The sequence below is a fragment of the Chamaea fasciata genome, unplaced genomic scaffold (assembly GCF_029207755.1).
Source record: "Chamaea fasciata isolate MVZ Bird 193981 ecotype frontalis unplaced genomic scaffold, bChaFas1.0.hap1 SCAF_5, whole genome shotgun sequence".
NCBI classification, from domain to species: domain Eukaryota; kingdom Metazoa; phylum Chordata; class Aves; order Passeriformes; family Sylviidae; genus Chamaea; species Chamaea fasciata.
Window position 1 is genome coordinate 60,980,757 of NW_027094090.1, and position 17,842 is coordinate 60,998,598.

Here is a 17,842-nt window from a genome sequence, read left to right on the forward strand (position 1 = left end):
TACCTGACAACATGCATAGAGGATGCTCCAGATTTGAAGAAGTCTGTGGACTCCTCAATCACAGCAACGTTGCTTAAAATTCCCTTCCAAATAGCCTAGTAATACATAACAGAGGCACTAATGAATAATCCTGTAATAGCAAAAAGTATTTATCAAACTGTATTTTCTATGGTATCTATGCCTACAACATATATTATTTCAATGGTTTCTACAACATAAAGTTGTTTTAAGAGGCTCTAAAACAGTCTAGAGACATGATGTCAGACAAGAAATTTTTCAGTATAATTAGATGATCAAAATATAGTATTTTGTTCATGGTAATTTTAGAGAATCAGGTAAGAAACCTGAATGGTGCAATGGTAAAGATTTTCAGGCCCATTTTTTAAAGATTTTTTATCCTCCAAAAAATAAATTCTCATTGCATTACAGAATGTGTCATCGCTATAGGCAAGGACAGCCTGGGGCACTTTATGAATGGATTGATGGCATTTCAGGCACCTGGCCAAAGCTGAGAAGTAGTTTAAGCTGGATGCATGAGATGGAGAAATAGACAGTTAAATATCTGGTAATGTAATATTTCAATTAATTATAACTGAGTTTCAGAGTTAGCAGGCAGTGTCACCAACTGATGAGTTTATATTTCTTTTCATAATTTTCTCAGTCATTCAATAGCTCCAGGCAGCATTTAGGTTGCTGGCAAGGAGTTCAAGGTAATCTTGAAGCAGCAGCTTAAAATATTAGTACATGAAGCTGCCTGACCTGTGCCAAAAGTTAATAACTCTGCAGCAGTTAGCACAAGGGAAGACATATGTGATTCATTTGCTCTGGCACAAAACTTTAATGACAAATGTGACTTGACACTACAGAGGGGTGGATTTCAGGAGAGGGCAGAAAAGTTCCTCTCTGGTTATGAGAGTTTTCTGCTCCAGCTGTTCCATCCCTCTGGCAGGCAGCCCCTTGTGCATGGTTGTGGCAGAAGAGACAATGCACACAGGTACAGGGAGAAAACTGCTGCCTTTTGCTTTCAGAAGGCTGTTCTGAGACTCCCTGGAGCTTGTCCAACAGGCCCATTCTGAGCACATCCTAGTGATTAACACCCCAGTGAAGAAAGGATTCCAAGAACTGTCCCAGTGTGCCAGTGTTGAAAACCTCACTTCTGTGAGGTGAAGCTCTGCTTGTTTTTCCTCACTCCCACCTTCATCATTCATAGATATTTACCATCACTGATCCTGCACTCACTGTTTTTGTATCACTTGCATCTGAAAGGAAACTTTGTAAAGTGAGATAAATACACCAGTGAATTCCCAATTCCACCTGAATTAATATCAATATCTAAACCTTCACTCCCATATACTTTGAGTACATTTTATAAAAAAAAATATTTGCATGACTAAACAAAAGATAAGCCTTGCCAAAAAAAAAGTATGTAATGCTTATGTCTGAAAAATATCCCACTAAAGCAGTTAAGTGGATTACTCTGATATCTTCTGCAATCTTTTTCTCCTCTTCTGTAAGTTCCAGGGCAGTTGTTTCATCAGCAGAGAAGTATTTAGATGCAGGGATCATTTTTCCATCCTCAAACTGCAGATTTCTCACTAGTACCTGAAAAATGAGAGGATATAATTTTACATTATTTGGGAGGTAGTATATCCTTGGGTGAAGAGTTTTCAGGCATTAATAGGGTGATTGAAATAGTGAAATAAATGGCTTGCAGGAAAGCTGATATGATGCAGGCAATTTAGCACAGGCCACTTATTCCTGTCTTTCAGATTCTCTCCTAGTATGAATAGATTTTACTCCATATAGGAAATGATTATGGATTGAGTGAAAAGCAGAACATGAATGTCTTCTCTGTAGGATGGTAGAGGATTGATAAATTCCAAGTGAATTAGCTGTCAGTCTTTAATACCTGGGTTTATCTGGCTTGACAATTCCACACTACTTGCCCTTCTTGATAAAACTATTCCATCCATGCTTATGTTTGCCAGACTGAGCACTTACCATCTTCCCATCATTTCCAAAAATGACTAGACCATTCTTTGTCACAAGTCCTGGTCTTGAAGCACCTTTTATTGTCAGCTCTTGTCCAGCAGGCACTGAAGCATCAAGTAATGATGACCCATAAAAAGTAACCACCTAAAAAGAAATGTCATTAAAAGCACACGTGTTCCAAATGTGCTGTAAAATTTTAACAATTTTATGATACCGTTTTGAAGCATTAATATAGAGATAAAATATAATTGCCTACACGTGGAAAACGTGTTACAACATTTCTAGACCTTTGCAACTCGGAACATGTAAAACTGTGAACATTGCCTAAACCTGCAAAGCAGCTGAGCTGTAACAATGCGCATGCTGCAACCAGTGCAGGAGAGGGAGCAGCTTTTGTCAGTACATGCCCAGAGTGAGGGACCACTCACTCTATAAAATTTCATAGATTTATTTCTGCAAATCTCCTTAAAATGAAACACTGTTATTTCAGCAGCTCACAGTGTTTCACTTTGCTGTCAGTACTGTGATGCTGGCCACTGTTCGTGGCTGTATTATACTGTAGTGCTTACCTGCTTCCCAAAATGATTGGCATAGTTAGGTCCTACTCTTGGTACCTTTGTGACATGTCTCTTTTTTTTTTTTCCGGATATTGTACTTATCTTTCTTAAAATTAAAGGAATCTGTGATTAAAAAACACTTAACTACTGTGTACAGTAGTTACTACAAGTTACTACTTGTATTCTGTGTATTTTTTAAGTGTTTGTTCTAGATACACACAGAACATACAGTCATCGAATTAGAGCTACTCAATATAACAGCCACTTGTATTCACCTGTATGCAGACATCTTTAATTTATAATAAAAAAGAGTCAGAAAGAGGGTATAGAGAAGAATATTTTTCTGGTTTTCAGAGCATACCTGTCCATTAATTGTTGTCCATGCTCCAGGCACTTTATCATGCCCTCGAATCCAGTTGTGCAGAGCTGCTGCAGGTTGGTCCCAGGAGATCTAGGAAATCAAGACATGCCAGGATGCACCACCACACCTTTCCAACCAGAAACAAGATCACCTAATGCAGTAGGGGTGCTTAGATAAAATAATTCTCATATGGGAACTCAATTAATTTCTTTATCTGTTGTTTATATGGCCTGTGTTATTTTTTGGCACTAGAAGGAAAGGTGCCAAGTTTTCCTTTTCCTAAAATTAAATGTATTTCTGGTAGAGAATTTCACATGGCCTGCTGGCAAGCAGAGTGATCTTGATTCAATGTTGTATTCACAAGTATGGTGGCATATGAAGAATCCACTGAAATTGCAGCTGCTTCTTAGCTGCCTGTACATGATCCCAAAGAGGACACCAAGTTTCTGAATACGCGTAACTGCTGAAAGGAAAATGGAACTTAACCTAGGGCTCCACTACATGCATTCTAAGAGGTATTTCAGGAAAAAGAAGTGAGGAAACAACTCAGTTAAAATTCATGTTAACTTCATGTTGCTGCTACTGTAATCTGAGTTAATAACTTTTCTAGTGCTATGCCCAAAAAGACTGTTACTTCACAGTACCTCTGCATTTTCCTTTTTCTGGATCCCTTCATATGTTGCCCCTTCTTTAGGCTGAGGTATACGAGGGGCCTTACCATCAGCAATTAGATGTACAGCTTCCACCTACATGAAAAAGTAAAAGATTTAATGTTAGCTTGGTTCACCTTTTTTTCTCAGTCATACTTAGGAATCACAACCAAAGACTTTCTGCCACAAAGTGAATTGGTTTGGGTTTTTCTAAACCTAGTATTTCCAAATTCTAAGGGACCAGTGCTGCCCTGATTAAACACAGGTGTTTCCTTGAGCTTCTTTAACAAAAGAAATAGCCTCCAAAATTTCATGGGAGTACCTAGTCACCAAACTTCGACCAGCTGTCTGAACTCTCCAAAACAAAAATGTGGCTCAGTATGATTGCATTCAACTTTTTCTCTCTCCAAAAAATTATTTTTCTGCATTTAAACAGAGGGAGAAAAAAAAACCTCTAAGGAGCAATGCTGAGTATTTTTTGCGCATTTTCTTTTACTCACTTCAAAAAAAATACAAAAAACTACAAGCATAAAAAACCCAAAGCTAATCCACCAGAACTCTGAGCTTCAAACAACATTGTGCCCTTTTTCTTAAAAATCTCACACCTAATTTTTTGTTGTTGCTGAGCCTTTAAGAGATTTTGTCTTGTAAAAACATTTAAGAAATCTAAGGGATGAGCCACATTCTGAACAAATTCACCCTCTTGCCATCTGTGGAAACTGAATATGCTCTGCCTGCTGTCAGCAACAAATATTCTGAGGTCACATCCTCAGCTGTTGTGCAGCCGCACAGCTACAGTGAAGTCTAGGATTTGGCTGTGTATCCCAACCTCTGTCTTTCCAAATGCATACATCTTGTCTATATTTTCTTTGCTTTTAACCTCTTATCCTCTTAAAAAGCTGGTATTTAGAACAGCTAAACATACCATAGCCTTTATTCCTTCTGGGAAGAGAAACCGGTTATAGAGGTCATCCACAGTATCATTTTGGCCAACATCACATTCTCGCTGCAGTAGTATTGGTCCAGTGTCCAAACCATCATCAGCCCAAAAAATAGTAAATCCTGCTTTCTTGTCTCCTTGAATTAAAGTCCTGGGCATGAAAAAAAGACTTACACTGAATACAGACAAAATGAAAGTAGTTAGGAATACCAGCTCACATGTTACACATTCATTTTCTTCAGGAAAATAGAAAAGAAAATTGTAACGGTCTTTGCTATACTTTCACTGCTCACTTCACAGTCAGGAACCCACAGTTTTGACACTGCTGATGTGTGGTTTCCACAAAGTGACATAGGAAATGCTGCAACTGAACCCAGTCTGTCTCACACAGTTAATTGTGATAATTATTTTTAAAGTATTAACAATGGTAAGACAGAGCAAAAGGTATGCAGCAGTTATGACAGAATTTGAAAGATGGAAACATCTAACAGAATATTATCTTAATAATTCATGATTGTTTACTGTAATTAGCTAAGCCTCATTGCTGGCCTGTAGGTCAACAAGGAAAACACATTTATCACACAGCTGAAAAGGACTTAGAGTGGAAAATGATGGATATGCAACTGTTTAAGGAAAAGTTATTAAGGGAATTAAGGCTATCCAGCCAGATTCTCAGCTGCTGTGCATGAACATAGCAATGCTTACATTACATATGTGCTGATTTACCTCAGCTCAGAATCTGCCTCTGCATCCAAAGAGAACTTCAGCCACAGAAAATTTAGCAGTTCTCCTTTGGCTTGTGTCCCAGAATGATGAAAAATCAGACTGAAGTGTGTTTAAGGGAGCAACCAGAAATAGTGAGAAATGTATTTCCTCCATGGTTTTAGCCATTTGTCTGCACAAAAACACCAACACTATTTTAAATAATACACATTTCGTGTAAGTATATCCCTCAGCAGCCCATGTTGTAACAGGATCGTCTGATTCTGGCTTATACAAAGGAAAATTTGTTATTAATTATAAGCACTGAAAGTTATTAAAATGAGTGAAGTACACTGAAGTACAAATGAACTGAACAAGGGACAAACTCCAAAGGCAACTGAGAAGCTGGCAGGTATAACAGAATTGAAATCTTACAGAAGTTTGGCTAGCCCATATCAGATATCTCACATATTTAAGCAGCATTTCTTCTGTTTTTCATTTTGTAAAAATTCTGAAAGAGCACTCTAGTGAGAAATGGATATCCTCAGCATGGACAAGAAGGTTTTATGAGCAAATGTTTCTGATGCTGAATAGGTGACAAGGTAAGAACGACTGCGTGCCCCCTCCTCTGCCCACCAGCTCCCTTCACAAAGGGTTGCTGAGTGGCAGCACCTGGAAAAGACTGTAAAGGAAGTGACTGAGGAACCCTCTGGATCCCAGGGCCCTTGTTTGTACCTGGTTATGATTAGCCATGCCTAATTCTCAAAGGTTTTCTTGGTTATACTGTGGGAATAAAGGGTCTGGTCAGCACCAGGGCTGTAGCCACGATATATGGAAGTAGTGATTAGAGCAAGGGATGAGAGGGTGAAACACAAGAACAGTCAGCCACGGCCAAATCCTACTTTAGTTTAAAGGCCCTGGGACAATGGCCCTTACTTGAGAAGGGCAGGAGCAGGTAGATTCTTTATGCCAAATAGAGCAAGGCGCAGTGATACAACACTGCAATACATTCCCATGTCTGCAAACCTTTCCCTCAAGGACTTCCTGAAAGAGTTTGTATCTACACCTTCCTATGAAGTACATCTTGATGAACTTCTCCTCCATAAAAGCATCCTTTTAGAGCTCTCTAGATATGAGGTCGCACAATTTAATAACAGACGGCATGGAGTAAAAGTACCTCCTTTATTTGGAAAAATCCTACTACCTGATGTCTTTGCTGGCTGCTCCTTAACTTTTGTTTAGGATGAGCAATCATTTCTGATTCATCTTCCCAAGTCTTTCATGGGTCAACACACAGCTAGTGTATGCCCTTCCCAATGACCTCTTTTCCAGTCTAAAGACTACATCATTTGCCTCCAGTCATGTGAAAACTGTCCCATACCCTTGACCATCTTTCTTAGCCTTTTCTGAACTTATCTAGTTCATGTTCCAGCTGAGGTGTGAGAGTATTTAAGATCACAGAATCACAGAATATTCTGGGTTGGAACGGCCCCATGAGGACCATTGAGTCCAGCTCCTGAATGAATGGATCCTTCCATGGTATCTTTTTTAAGTAACAACAATTAAATTTAATACTGATTACATATAGTCAGGGGTGTTTTCCTCTTGTGTGCATTGTGTTATGTTTTTTAACTTTGAATTTGACCTCTCATTTTCTTACTCTCACATTATCACATTTACTCATTTGCACAGAAAGTGTATTCCTTATTACAGATTGCAACCAGAGTCATTGATCTAAAGTTTCCTGGCTTTCTCTTTCAGCCTTTTTAAAACTGGTATTTCTTTTGCTATTTCTCAGTCACCTGCATCAACATAATCTTAAGAAACAGAAATGTTGCAGGTAATCTCAAATCTGCAGCTTCAAATTTGCTGAAGTCCCCTGGTCCTGACAAAGAGATTCCTTCACCAGTTCACTAAAATGTCTTCTACTCACAGTTCAGCTCAAGAGAATTGTTTTGACTTATTCCACACAAAGAAGGACTGTAGGATAGAAACATCTTAAGTTCCTCCATCCTGAATACCAATACAGATTTCCTACTGTGGTGTTCTCTTTGATAAATACCTTTGTTAAATCAGACACCTCTATCACATACCTCTCACCTTTAATATATTTGGAGGAATTGTTGTTATTATATTTTGTGCCTTAAAAAGTTGGTTCTTTATTTTTTTTGGACTGTCTCATTCTCATTTTCCACTGAGTTTATGCTATTTTACTTCACATACTTGAACACAACTGACACTTTTTGAGATCCTTACCTCTAGTAGTCTCCTTAACACATCTGTTTAAGTATTTCAGCTTAGCACTTTTTCTTAGTAAAGGATTAAAATTAACAATACAAAACTAAGTATGCTTTTGCTTTGAATCCACAACACTGTGGATTCAGATAATCACCATGCTGCCGTAAGATTCTTTTAAAATTGTTTCTTCATATTTAGATAATTTCTATTTGAATTTAGACACAGTGATAAGGTAATTTCTGTTGTCACAAGAGTGCCAGATCTAAGTCTACTGTGGCCATCATTGCAGTGTTGCTCTTCCAGGGTGACGATTTGAACCTACCTTGTGCGTTGTAAGATAAGGTTTTATCCTTGAGGGTTCTCTTCTCTCTTCTCTCTTCCACTCTCTGAAATCTTAGGGCCTGTATCAAACCCTCCTGTGACAGTTATCTAATGTTTGTGAGGATGAGCTACAAGGGCAGTGTCCTGCTTATGGAAACTCCACATTGTCGATTTGTGCATGAGAGTAAAATATATGAATGCATATATCACACCACTGATATTCCCAGAATAACAGCTGAACTCTCATTGGAAATAATAATGAATCCTAGGTATGAAGTGCAGTTCATGTACCAAATAGTCAGCTGCTCCAGAGAAGTTCCCTCAGAGCATTTGCAAGTCAACAGAACTACAGCATTTACAAGAGTGATGGGTGCAGACCAACATTCTAACGTGACAAACATGTAGTTTTGATTCACAGAACTCACCAGTTGATTGCAGAAGCTCCTCGGTGGCGTGGTAGGATGGATGGATGGTAAATAATAGAGCCATGTTTTGGGCAGTCAATAACATCCATGGGGATAAACTGCGTGCAGAATGGAAGGACATTTAACTCTGCTCCAACTGACTTGTAGGCTGCAACTACTTCCTGGATAGGCTTGCCTTTAGCTCTCCATTTGGGGAACTTAAAAACAGGAGTGCCGTCCTTCTCCGCCGCCAGTGCTGAGGGGCAAGAACAGTATTTTTTTTTTATTTTGTGTTAAAAATTCAAGCTGAAATCAGAGACATATTGCATGACAACTCAAGCAGATCATTTTGTGACTACAGTGCCCTTCTGTATGCTGTTTAAAAAACTTTGTGCTTGGATATATTTTATTCATTCTGTCTTTGATTCTCATTCCAACAGCTTATGTCAATCCCAACTTTCTGTTGACTCTTATGACTTGGCTAATAAGTACCAATGAAAGCAGAAAAGACATGTATTCATTCTTTACTTTCTCTTTTTGGTCTGTGAAATTAGATCTTGAGTTTGACCCAAAGCATCAATAGCCTGTTGATTTAAGTCTTAAGTAAATACTTATTTAAGTATCATTCCATGCAAGTTAGTGTGTACTGAAGTTACTTTTAGAAACAAAGACTGTAGCTGTCTGAGGGCACAGAATGTTTAGAAAACACTTGAGACTTAAGCTTTTGAATCATCTGGAAGTAAAAGGAAGTGATCTAGTAATTTAATTTCCTTTTTTCCCCCCAATCAGGAGAGATTGGACTAAACTAATCCTGCAGTTTCAGTTAAAATAAATATATGACTGAAAGATTGGAAGATTTAGTTAGTTACATTTGTTAGCATAATAACTGCACAACAATAATTTATATACTGTAAACAAGTTGTGCTACATTGTATATAAAACCAGACATGGATAGTCAATTTTTCATTTCCTACTATAATAGTTGCCTTCTCTAATTCTTCCAAAATGTGATTACATGTTTTAATGAGGTGGAGTTGAGAATTACATGTTAGTCTATGAACGCCACAGCACCAGTTAGCAAAATTTATGTTTGATTCTTCCTTCATGAGAGTTCTGTAAAAACATGTCAGGACCAGACAAAACCAAAACAAAACAAAAAACAACAAAACAACAACAAAAACCCACACCAAAAACCAACCAACCAACCAAACCATAAAACCCTGAACAAACTAACACCCAACCAAAACTAAGAGAGAGTTGGCACAGCTCATGGAATATAGTTTTGATTTCGGATTATCTATAAAGGTACATTCCATCCTGGCACTTTTATTTGCTAATCATATTAACTCACTGTCTTTGTGCCACTGAAACAAAAACCAAAGAAAAGTGACAATTCATATGGTTCCAAATTAGCTTCTTCACCATCTGGATTCTGAGAACAATGAGTAAAATTCTGAATAAGCAAAACTTCTTTCTTTGGTAAGCCTTGAAAATCTTTATGCACCTCAACAATGGAAAAAGGAAGAGCAAAGCCTCCTCCAACCTTTTGAAAATATTTTCCATAGTCCAGGTGGACGAGAAATAGGCTCTGCAGGTACATTGCCACATATAAGCTTGTCTAAAAGGGCAGAAAGCCAGGGATAAACAATCTTGGCTCCATGCCTTGAGTGTCCCAGCCAGCACAGGGAAGCAGGTGACAGACATATGCACCTGAATACTGGCTCAGCAGCTATTTGCTGTAAGATACAGATCTAGTTCAGAATGATTACCTCTAGCGTGCACATTCAAATAAGATATCCAGATTAATTTTGTTTTTCCAATATCTTAATATACATCCCTGTATGTTTGGAAATTACTTTCAAAGTTGCTTTTTTAAAGTACTGACAAATTGACAAGGTTTAACCATTTCTGGGACTGATGTTTGTTAAAGCATAGTTCTTGTGCTGGATTTAGTGGAACAAAGGCAATATATGCAAGTCATTCCCACATAGATATACCTTTCTCATGAAAAGGCAAATTCGTTATGTACACCTGTAATTTTAACATTTGGATTCAGGTTACACTTACCCAAAGGATCAGCTTGTCCATTCTTGTCAGGCACGGTAAATACGCCCACAACTTTATGTCCCTCTTTTCTCAGCTTGCTATAAACTTCTTGTCCGAAAATACTTTGACCTATAAGGGCTAGCCTTAGCTTATGCTGATATGTCTGGTAAAAAGAATTAAAACAAAACATGTTCTAGGATGCAAAGAAAATATGATGTTGCTTACATTTCTGTTTTGCTCTTTCTTTGTCAATTTTCAGTTTGATTTAAAATAGAATAGTCTTTTCTAACCTAATCACCTTTGAAGGAATAATAATCAATTTTTGAGATTAATGACAGGCAACAGACAATACAGAGAGAGTATATTTCACATGAAAGTATCATTTGATACTGTCACTGGTGTTTGTAGGTTTTTTTTAGAATTTTCATTAGACAGACCCACTGCTTCTTATGAGAGGCTCCATGATCTTATCTGAAGTCAGAAATGAAAATACATTTTTTGAAACATACATAAAACACTTTTTCTAGGCATAATTTATGTGCCTGGAACATGTCCTCTAAATCCCCGTAATTAAACAGTGGTGTATTATTTGTGCTTAACATGTATAGGCTAAAGAAGACAAACTTGCATTGTTCCTGCCAAGTTAAAAGTGATGATCATCCATTTGATCCTCCTACAAGCAAATAAAGGTGCTAAAAGGTGAGGTTCCCTTGCTGAACTTCCACTGCCTGCTGCATTTGGATCCCAGTACACTAGACATGTGATTTAAGCTTCTTCAGGCTGAGCAGGTGCAAGTAACCACCCCCACATTTTTTTTAAATTTATGATAGTTAGAATCACAACACTACAATGATATCAGAGTATCAGATATTGCTACATTTTCAAGTGATTTTTTCCTGAGAAAACTACTTTTTCCTTCGGAGTTCTTTGAGAATCATGTGACAGTTTTGCTCCTCTCCCACCCTATCTCCAGTCCCTCACCTCTAACACCTCCTTTATTCCAGAACCGGTACTCCTGTAGCTGCAAGAGCTGCATTAGGGTACTGAAGTAAGGAGGAACCAACATGAAAAAATCTGGTTTATTCTTAACTGGATCTCTTCACTGGTCTAATTTATAGTACTGCCATGAGTCCTAACATAGGGCCAGCAGGGGGTCAGGAATGAGCATGAACACATGGCACAAGGGTGGAACTCTCTATATGCACTGTCTTTGCATTTTTAGTCAGCTTTTGGAAAATGAAAACAGGAAAACTTTGAAAAACAAATGGACTATCAGACCTGGTTTAAAAGGAAAGGTCTGCACAGAATAAACAGAAAACTTACCTTTCTCAAAGCTGAATCTGGTACAAACTATTCCTAGACTCAAACCATACAGATCCCTCCTCTTAGGAGGTCTGAATGAAAGGTAGGAAATAAACCCATACACTCCCCACCTGTGTTCTTAACTTCATTTTTCACAACTGGACTTTGACTTCCATTTTTTCCTTATGACCCATTAGAGGAATCAAAGCACTGTATGAATGTCTTAACCGCTGACATTTGTTTTGCTTGTAAGCTGGCACTTGTATGTTTATCTCCTCCCTCCTCTTCCCCTTCTTAGGGTGCTGGGATGTGAGAATACTTTGACTGAGTGGGTTATTGATTGCATAACAAATGGTCTGCACTGCCCATCATATCATATGACAAAGAGAAATGTCCTGAAAAACAGGTTACTCAAAACCACAATCCACTGCAATTCACTTCACAGCTGACATATTATGGATGTATTTTAGTGGTTTCAGGTTACATTTTTGTCGTGCAGCAGGCTTTAGAAAAGGGAGTTATGAGTTGGTAGGTTCCATTACAGGAATATTGAAGTGTGCTTTTTATTTTTTTATGCAAAACAATAGGAAATAATTATTTGTGAAGGAGACAATATTTTCCCTGAGAATGAAACTGGATAGTAAAACTGTCCTGTATTGCAGCATTACTCAGCACTAGTGCCACTTCAGTAGAAACAAGCAGGAAGATGCAAAGGTGGGCATAACTCAGGCCCTTGCAAAATCAGATTGTTATAATTGGCTGGTAAAAAATGTCTGTGAGACTGGTGATGATAATGTTATTAACCAACACTGCACTGCTGGCAGCTATACCTCAAATACTCCACTATTTTGTTCTTAACAAAGACAAGACCTTGTTCTGAATTACAACTTCTCCTTGCAATCCTTATCCAGCAAGGCCAAACAGATGCAGGTAGTGCTCATTATCAGTGCTTTATGGTGGATGTCTCTACCTTCACAGCAGAAATGTTGCTGCACAACAAAAAACAATTATTAGACTTTCCCAAGTATTTTAACTATAGCGGACAAATTGGCGAAAGATTAACCAGCTGGATCACTGAACACATTTAGCATGGTATGAAATCCTCTGATTTCTGTACTGTGCTAACTAGTGCCCAACTACCGTATTGAATAATCGTTAAAAATATTCCAGATGAGAATTACTTATTCTACTTCTGTCCTTTCGTTAACATCTCTCAGTATGAACACAAGACTGGAAGGCTCTTCAGTCTTCTCCTCTGCCATCACAAAAAATCATGTCATGGGATTGCTTTTATAAACCTACCCGACCTCTCTTTCAAAGCACTTTTAAAGTATTCACTGCTTTACTCTGCTACTTTTCTGATACTTAGACAATCTTCTTGGAATTTTAAGTCCAAATTTATCACCAGTTAAAGAGTTACTTTTTCACAGTTTGTTCACAAAGTGTTAATAACATATGCACCCTCTATTCCTAAACTTTCCGTTCATGTTTCCCTGTGAATAATCTGATTCTCATATTACATGGAATGGCATAGCAGTTCCGGTTCCAAATCGTGAGTTGCTATAAATCAACATACTTTAGTAAAGCTACATGTTTAATTTGTGCTAGCTGTGGAACTGAATCAACATTGTTTCTCAATGGTGAGAAGCAAACAGAGATCACAGTCCCCAAATGAATAACAAATAAAAAAACTCCACAAAATCCAAACTGAAACTGGCAAGACTCTCAGTCAAGACTGCAGAGTGGGAAAGTCTGTAGTGCACAAAAACATTAATCTGGCAGTAAATCAGCTTTGTTGTCTCACACTTACAGAAAGTAATTCAAATGAGGATTGGTTTCAATTGCAAGAGGGGTTTGGTAACTGTGACCAGTGATTCTTGAGTTCTCTCTCCACTGAATGGTACAAAAGTATTGCATGACACCTGATTAGACTGCTCGTGCATTAACATTCACTGGCATCAGTAGAAAGCAGGAGACAAACCCACAAGTCAGTCCCACACAGCATTTCTACTGAGGAAAAAAAAAAAAAAGAAAAAAAAGAAATCTGTGCGGAAGGACTTGCATGTTCAGACCACAAGTTCAGTCCTTCATTTTTTGTTTTATTTGAAAAATTACAGTGGAACAACTGTATGAGGTTTTACAGCCATACATATCTTCTTTGGGAAACTCTCCTTAAACATTTTAATGTAAAATGAGTCAGACCTGGGAAGTGGGAAATTTCTGTAGAAGAATATAATGTGGACATAAAACCCAATTAAAACGGAAAGTTCTATAAGATGACACAGAGAAGAAAAACTGTTTAGTGTTTTCTGTCTTGCAAAAATGGCACATTTTGGCCAGTGTGCCATCGCTAGCGTTCACCACAAAACTTTAGGAAGGAATTCTGTTAAAGAACACCAAAAAAAACTTGGTTTTGAATAATGTGCTAGATGGATACTCCATCATTATCACTAACATACCCAGAGAATAAACTTTTTATTGTTTTTGAAAGTGATGTTAAGAGATTATATTAGACTTCCTTTCCAGTTGCACAGCTGACCATGGATGTGTAGCATCCATGAACAATGCATGTGAAGGTTAATGGTCATGAAGCATCAGAATGGATCTTTTGCTACACTTTTGTAAGATTAACCAATTCCTAGTTATAGTAAACAATGCAGTTCGGGTGGCTTAGGGAGATCTGGCCTTTCTTTTATGATTAATCATAGAATAATATAGTTATTATGACAGTGCTGCCAAAATACAAGAATTTAGAAAACTAGTTTTCACTCTACTGCAATTCTGTTGCTTTCACTGTCTGAACTTTTAATTGCTTCTTTAACCTTCCATTTTGTTTACAACATAACACAGGTTAACAGTAATTATGTTTCCTTGACTCAAGTACTCAGGATTTGATGAAAATAAGATAAAGGTAGAAGCATAAAATCTGAGAAGTGTTTTACAAGCAGTCTTATCTTGAATGTTCAACGTATCTGAAAGATCACGTGTTTCACCCCCTCAATAAAAAAAATCACAGATTTAACTTCTGTATTTAAAAAATCGGTCCATATGATCTCTTGATACCATATTGGAATTTATTTTAAAGTAGCTCATTAAAAGTTATACAGTATTTTAATGTTTGATTCCATTCTGCTTCTCCTTTTCCTCCAAAGCACATCAACAGAAATAAAACTGACAAATAGAATTAAGTACTGTGTAGATGGCAGCCTGACAAAAGCTGGTAACTCTCCTGTCAAGTTCTAGTTCCTAGAAATGGGAGATAAGTTCAACATATTTCTTCTCTAAGAAGAATCTAAAGTTACAAAATCTCTCCACAGGAGAGATTTTTAAAATAAAAATTATTTTCTCTTCCTGCCTCTTTTGTATGTGCATCTAAACTTCAATTGGTTAACAGCTTCTAATTAAATTTCCTGAAAATTAAGATCTAGTAACTGCTGCTCTGAGCACAAACTTTATTATCAAAAAGATTACAGTATTTTACTTATTTTGCACAGGAATTTATTTAAAGCTAAGAATATTTAAATGTAATATGTTTTTAAATTATCATAGAAATATGCCTCTTTTGAAAAGCAGTACTGCAGCTTTACTTCTATTGAGATCCCCCTACATGTGCTAAATTCCAGTGCCTGCAAATAGAAACCTATAGTAAAGCCTGCCCCCATCTATATACACATCCAGGGCAATGTGTTCCCACCGTTCATTCATTCTCTTTTTTTTTTTTTTTTTTTTTTTTTTTTTTTTTTTTTTTTTTTTTTTTGTCTCTGCTGGTTGCATTTCCAAAAGGTTTGTGTTAAATCTCCTTATTTAAACGCCTTCCTTGCAGATACCTTCGAAGGATTGCTGTCCTCACAGGAAACTGAACAGCCAAACACGAAACAATGGACAGTCTCTAGGAAAGAGAAAAAATCCCCCAAGCCTCATGCAACTTGCCAGAGCTACACAACTGGACAATTTGGACTGGACAAGGCTTTTGGGGAGCAGTTACTTGCAGGAGTTCTGCAGTCTATGTATGTAACAAGACATAAAGAAAATGACTTGAAACAAATGCTCAGAGCTGTAAAAGACTTAAAGCATGGGGTCTAGAGGAATTTAGACCATCAACTTAAACCCTGAGCAGCCCACCATCCCAGAGCTATGAACCGACGACGAGAAGGTCACAAACAAAACAGGCCAGAGCGAGGGGCTTCTCCCTGGCACTGGGAACGAACATGGCCCGTTCTAACTGAGATGACAGCCTTCAGCTTCTCGCAGGGCAAAACCAGCATGAGGGAGGCAGAGAACAGCTGCATCACATTGTTCTTGGCACACGATCACGGGGCACAGAGCATCACTGGTGCCTGTTCCCTGCAGCTCCCAGGCACATCCCTGCAAGATGCATCGCCCAGATGATGGCTGCGATCCCGCTCGCCGAACAGCCGGGCAAGATGCAGCCTCTGCACCCACACCGAGCCCTTTCCCGACCCTGTCGTGCCTGTACGCGCTTTGCTAATTCCTCGGCAGAGACAATACGCACGCATCACATCCTGGAAAATATCCGCTCCCGCCATCCCCCTCCTTGCTCGGCCCCCGGCTGCCCCCCGAGCGGTTCGCTCCCGGGCTCGGCACGGCGCAGCACGGCGGGACCCAGGTCCGCGGCCGCCCGCCCCGCGCCACTCACCGCAGCCGAGGTGCAGATGGTCCGCAGCAGCCGGGGGGCTGCCCGCAGCATCTTGCGCCGCCCGGCCAACACCGAGCCGGCTCCGCGGTCGCTCCGGAGCGCCTCGTCTGATGCAACCCGCGCCGATGCCGCTGGCGCCGGGCCAGCGCCTGCATCCGCGGCGGCGCAACCCCGCCCGGGCCCGCGGCCACCGGGGCAGCGGGGCCGCCCCGCACCTGCCGCGCCCGCCGCCCCCTTGGCGCCGGGGAACGGCGGGGCCGTGCGGTCTGGCGGGGAGGGGAGGGGAGGGGAGGGGAGGGGAGGGGAGGGGAGGGGAGGGGAGGGGAGGGGAGGGGAGGGGAGGGGAGGGGAGGGCAGCCAGGCGAGCGCTGCTGCTCCCCGATCCCAGCCTGGCGCCTGAGCCCTCCCGCTTGCTGCCGCGGGGCCCCAGGGCAGGGAGCAGCGGCGGGGCGTGGGGGACTCCCGGCCCGAGAGCTCGGGAGTCACAGAATGGCAGAATCGTTAGGTTTGGAAGCGTCCTCTGGCTGGATCATCCAGTCCAGCCCCCCTGCCAAGGCAGGGTCACCTACAGCAGGTCACACAGGAACAGGCGAGTTTTGAATGCCCCCATGGAGAGAGACTCCCTGGGCAGCCTGTTCGAGTGCTCTGCCACCGACAATGTACAGAAGTTCTTCCTCAAGTTGAGGTGAAACTTCTTGTGGTTTAGTTTATGGTCACTGCTCCTCGTCGCTGAGCACCACTGAAGAGGTATTTGTAGGCGTTAATGAGATCCCTCTCAGCCTTCTCTAGATTGGCACAGACCCAGCTCCCACAGCCCCTTTAAGAGAAATGCTCAGACCCCTCATCATCTTTGCGGCTCTCTGCTGCATCCTCTCCAGTAACTCCTGGTCTTTCATGTAGTCACGGCCACCCAGGCCACTCAGGTGGCATTTTGTGGTCTGAGATATGTGCAGTGTCCCCAGCAGTGCTCCAGCCATTTACAGCTTGGGGGGACAGAACAGTTTGGGGGAACAGAACAGCTAGGAGGGACAGAACCCCTCACCTTCACCTTTGCCTTCTCTACCAAGGCTGTTGGTGAGACATTCACTTGACTCTGTTGTGGCAGTCAAAGATCATGTAGATTATCAGCACTAATTTTTAGTTTATTTCATGCCAGTAATGGGGTTAAAAATATTAATGACTTACTGGAAATCTGTATCACCACCTTTGCCAAATATTATTAAACAGCCCATTCTACTTAACCATTTATTAAATGGTAAAGTAGAATGTCTCATCTATCTCTTGAGTTTGATTAAAGCAGTGTTTCAATTTCAGTAACATTTGAAAGCAACAACAAAGTCTTCTTGTCAGAGGTGTGCCAGAGGAGAAGATCTTGAAAATACAAATTCAAGGTGCTAAAAAGACCAGAAAGCAAATGAAAATGATCCCAAAAAGGACAGGAATAGCAAAAGCAAGAGTAGGCAGCATGGCAGTAATATAAACATCATTGCAAATTAGGTCAGGTTTCAACCCCAGCAACACAAAGAACATGGGTGTATAACAAATTGAAATACATTATATTCCTGCCAGGAAAACAAGGAAGACAAAAATGGAAAATTTGTCTTATAGCCAAGTTGTGAACTATGTATCAGAGGCAATGATTAAGCCAAAGTTATGACCTGCAGTCACCTTG

General features: G+C 39.9%; 1 protein-coding gene across 1 annotated transcript in view; it reads right to left on the reverse strand.

The window, feature by feature from the left end:
• ALDH1L2 (aldehyde dehydrogenase 1 family member L2) overlaps positions 1-16,419 on the reverse strand; it is a 31,087-nt gene extending 14,668 nt beyond the window's left edge. Inside the window, 10 exon segments of the mRNA XM_066183950.1 lie at positions 4-95; positions 1,477-1,602; positions 2,002-2,136; positions 2,911-3,000; positions 3,555-3,656; positions 4,486-4,651; positions 8,187-8,421; positions 10,233-10,374; positions 16,171-16,226; positions 16,229-16,419. Coding sequence (XP_066040047.1) covers positions 4-95; positions 1,477-1,602; positions 2,002-2,136; positions 2,911-3,000; positions 3,555-3,656; positions 4,486-4,651; positions 8,187-8,421; positions 10,233-10,374; positions 16,171-16,226; positions 16,229-16,325 — 1,241 coding nt within the window. The 5' untranslated portion in view covers positions 16,326-16,419.
• Positions 16,420-17,842: the final 1,423 nt, after the last annotated feature.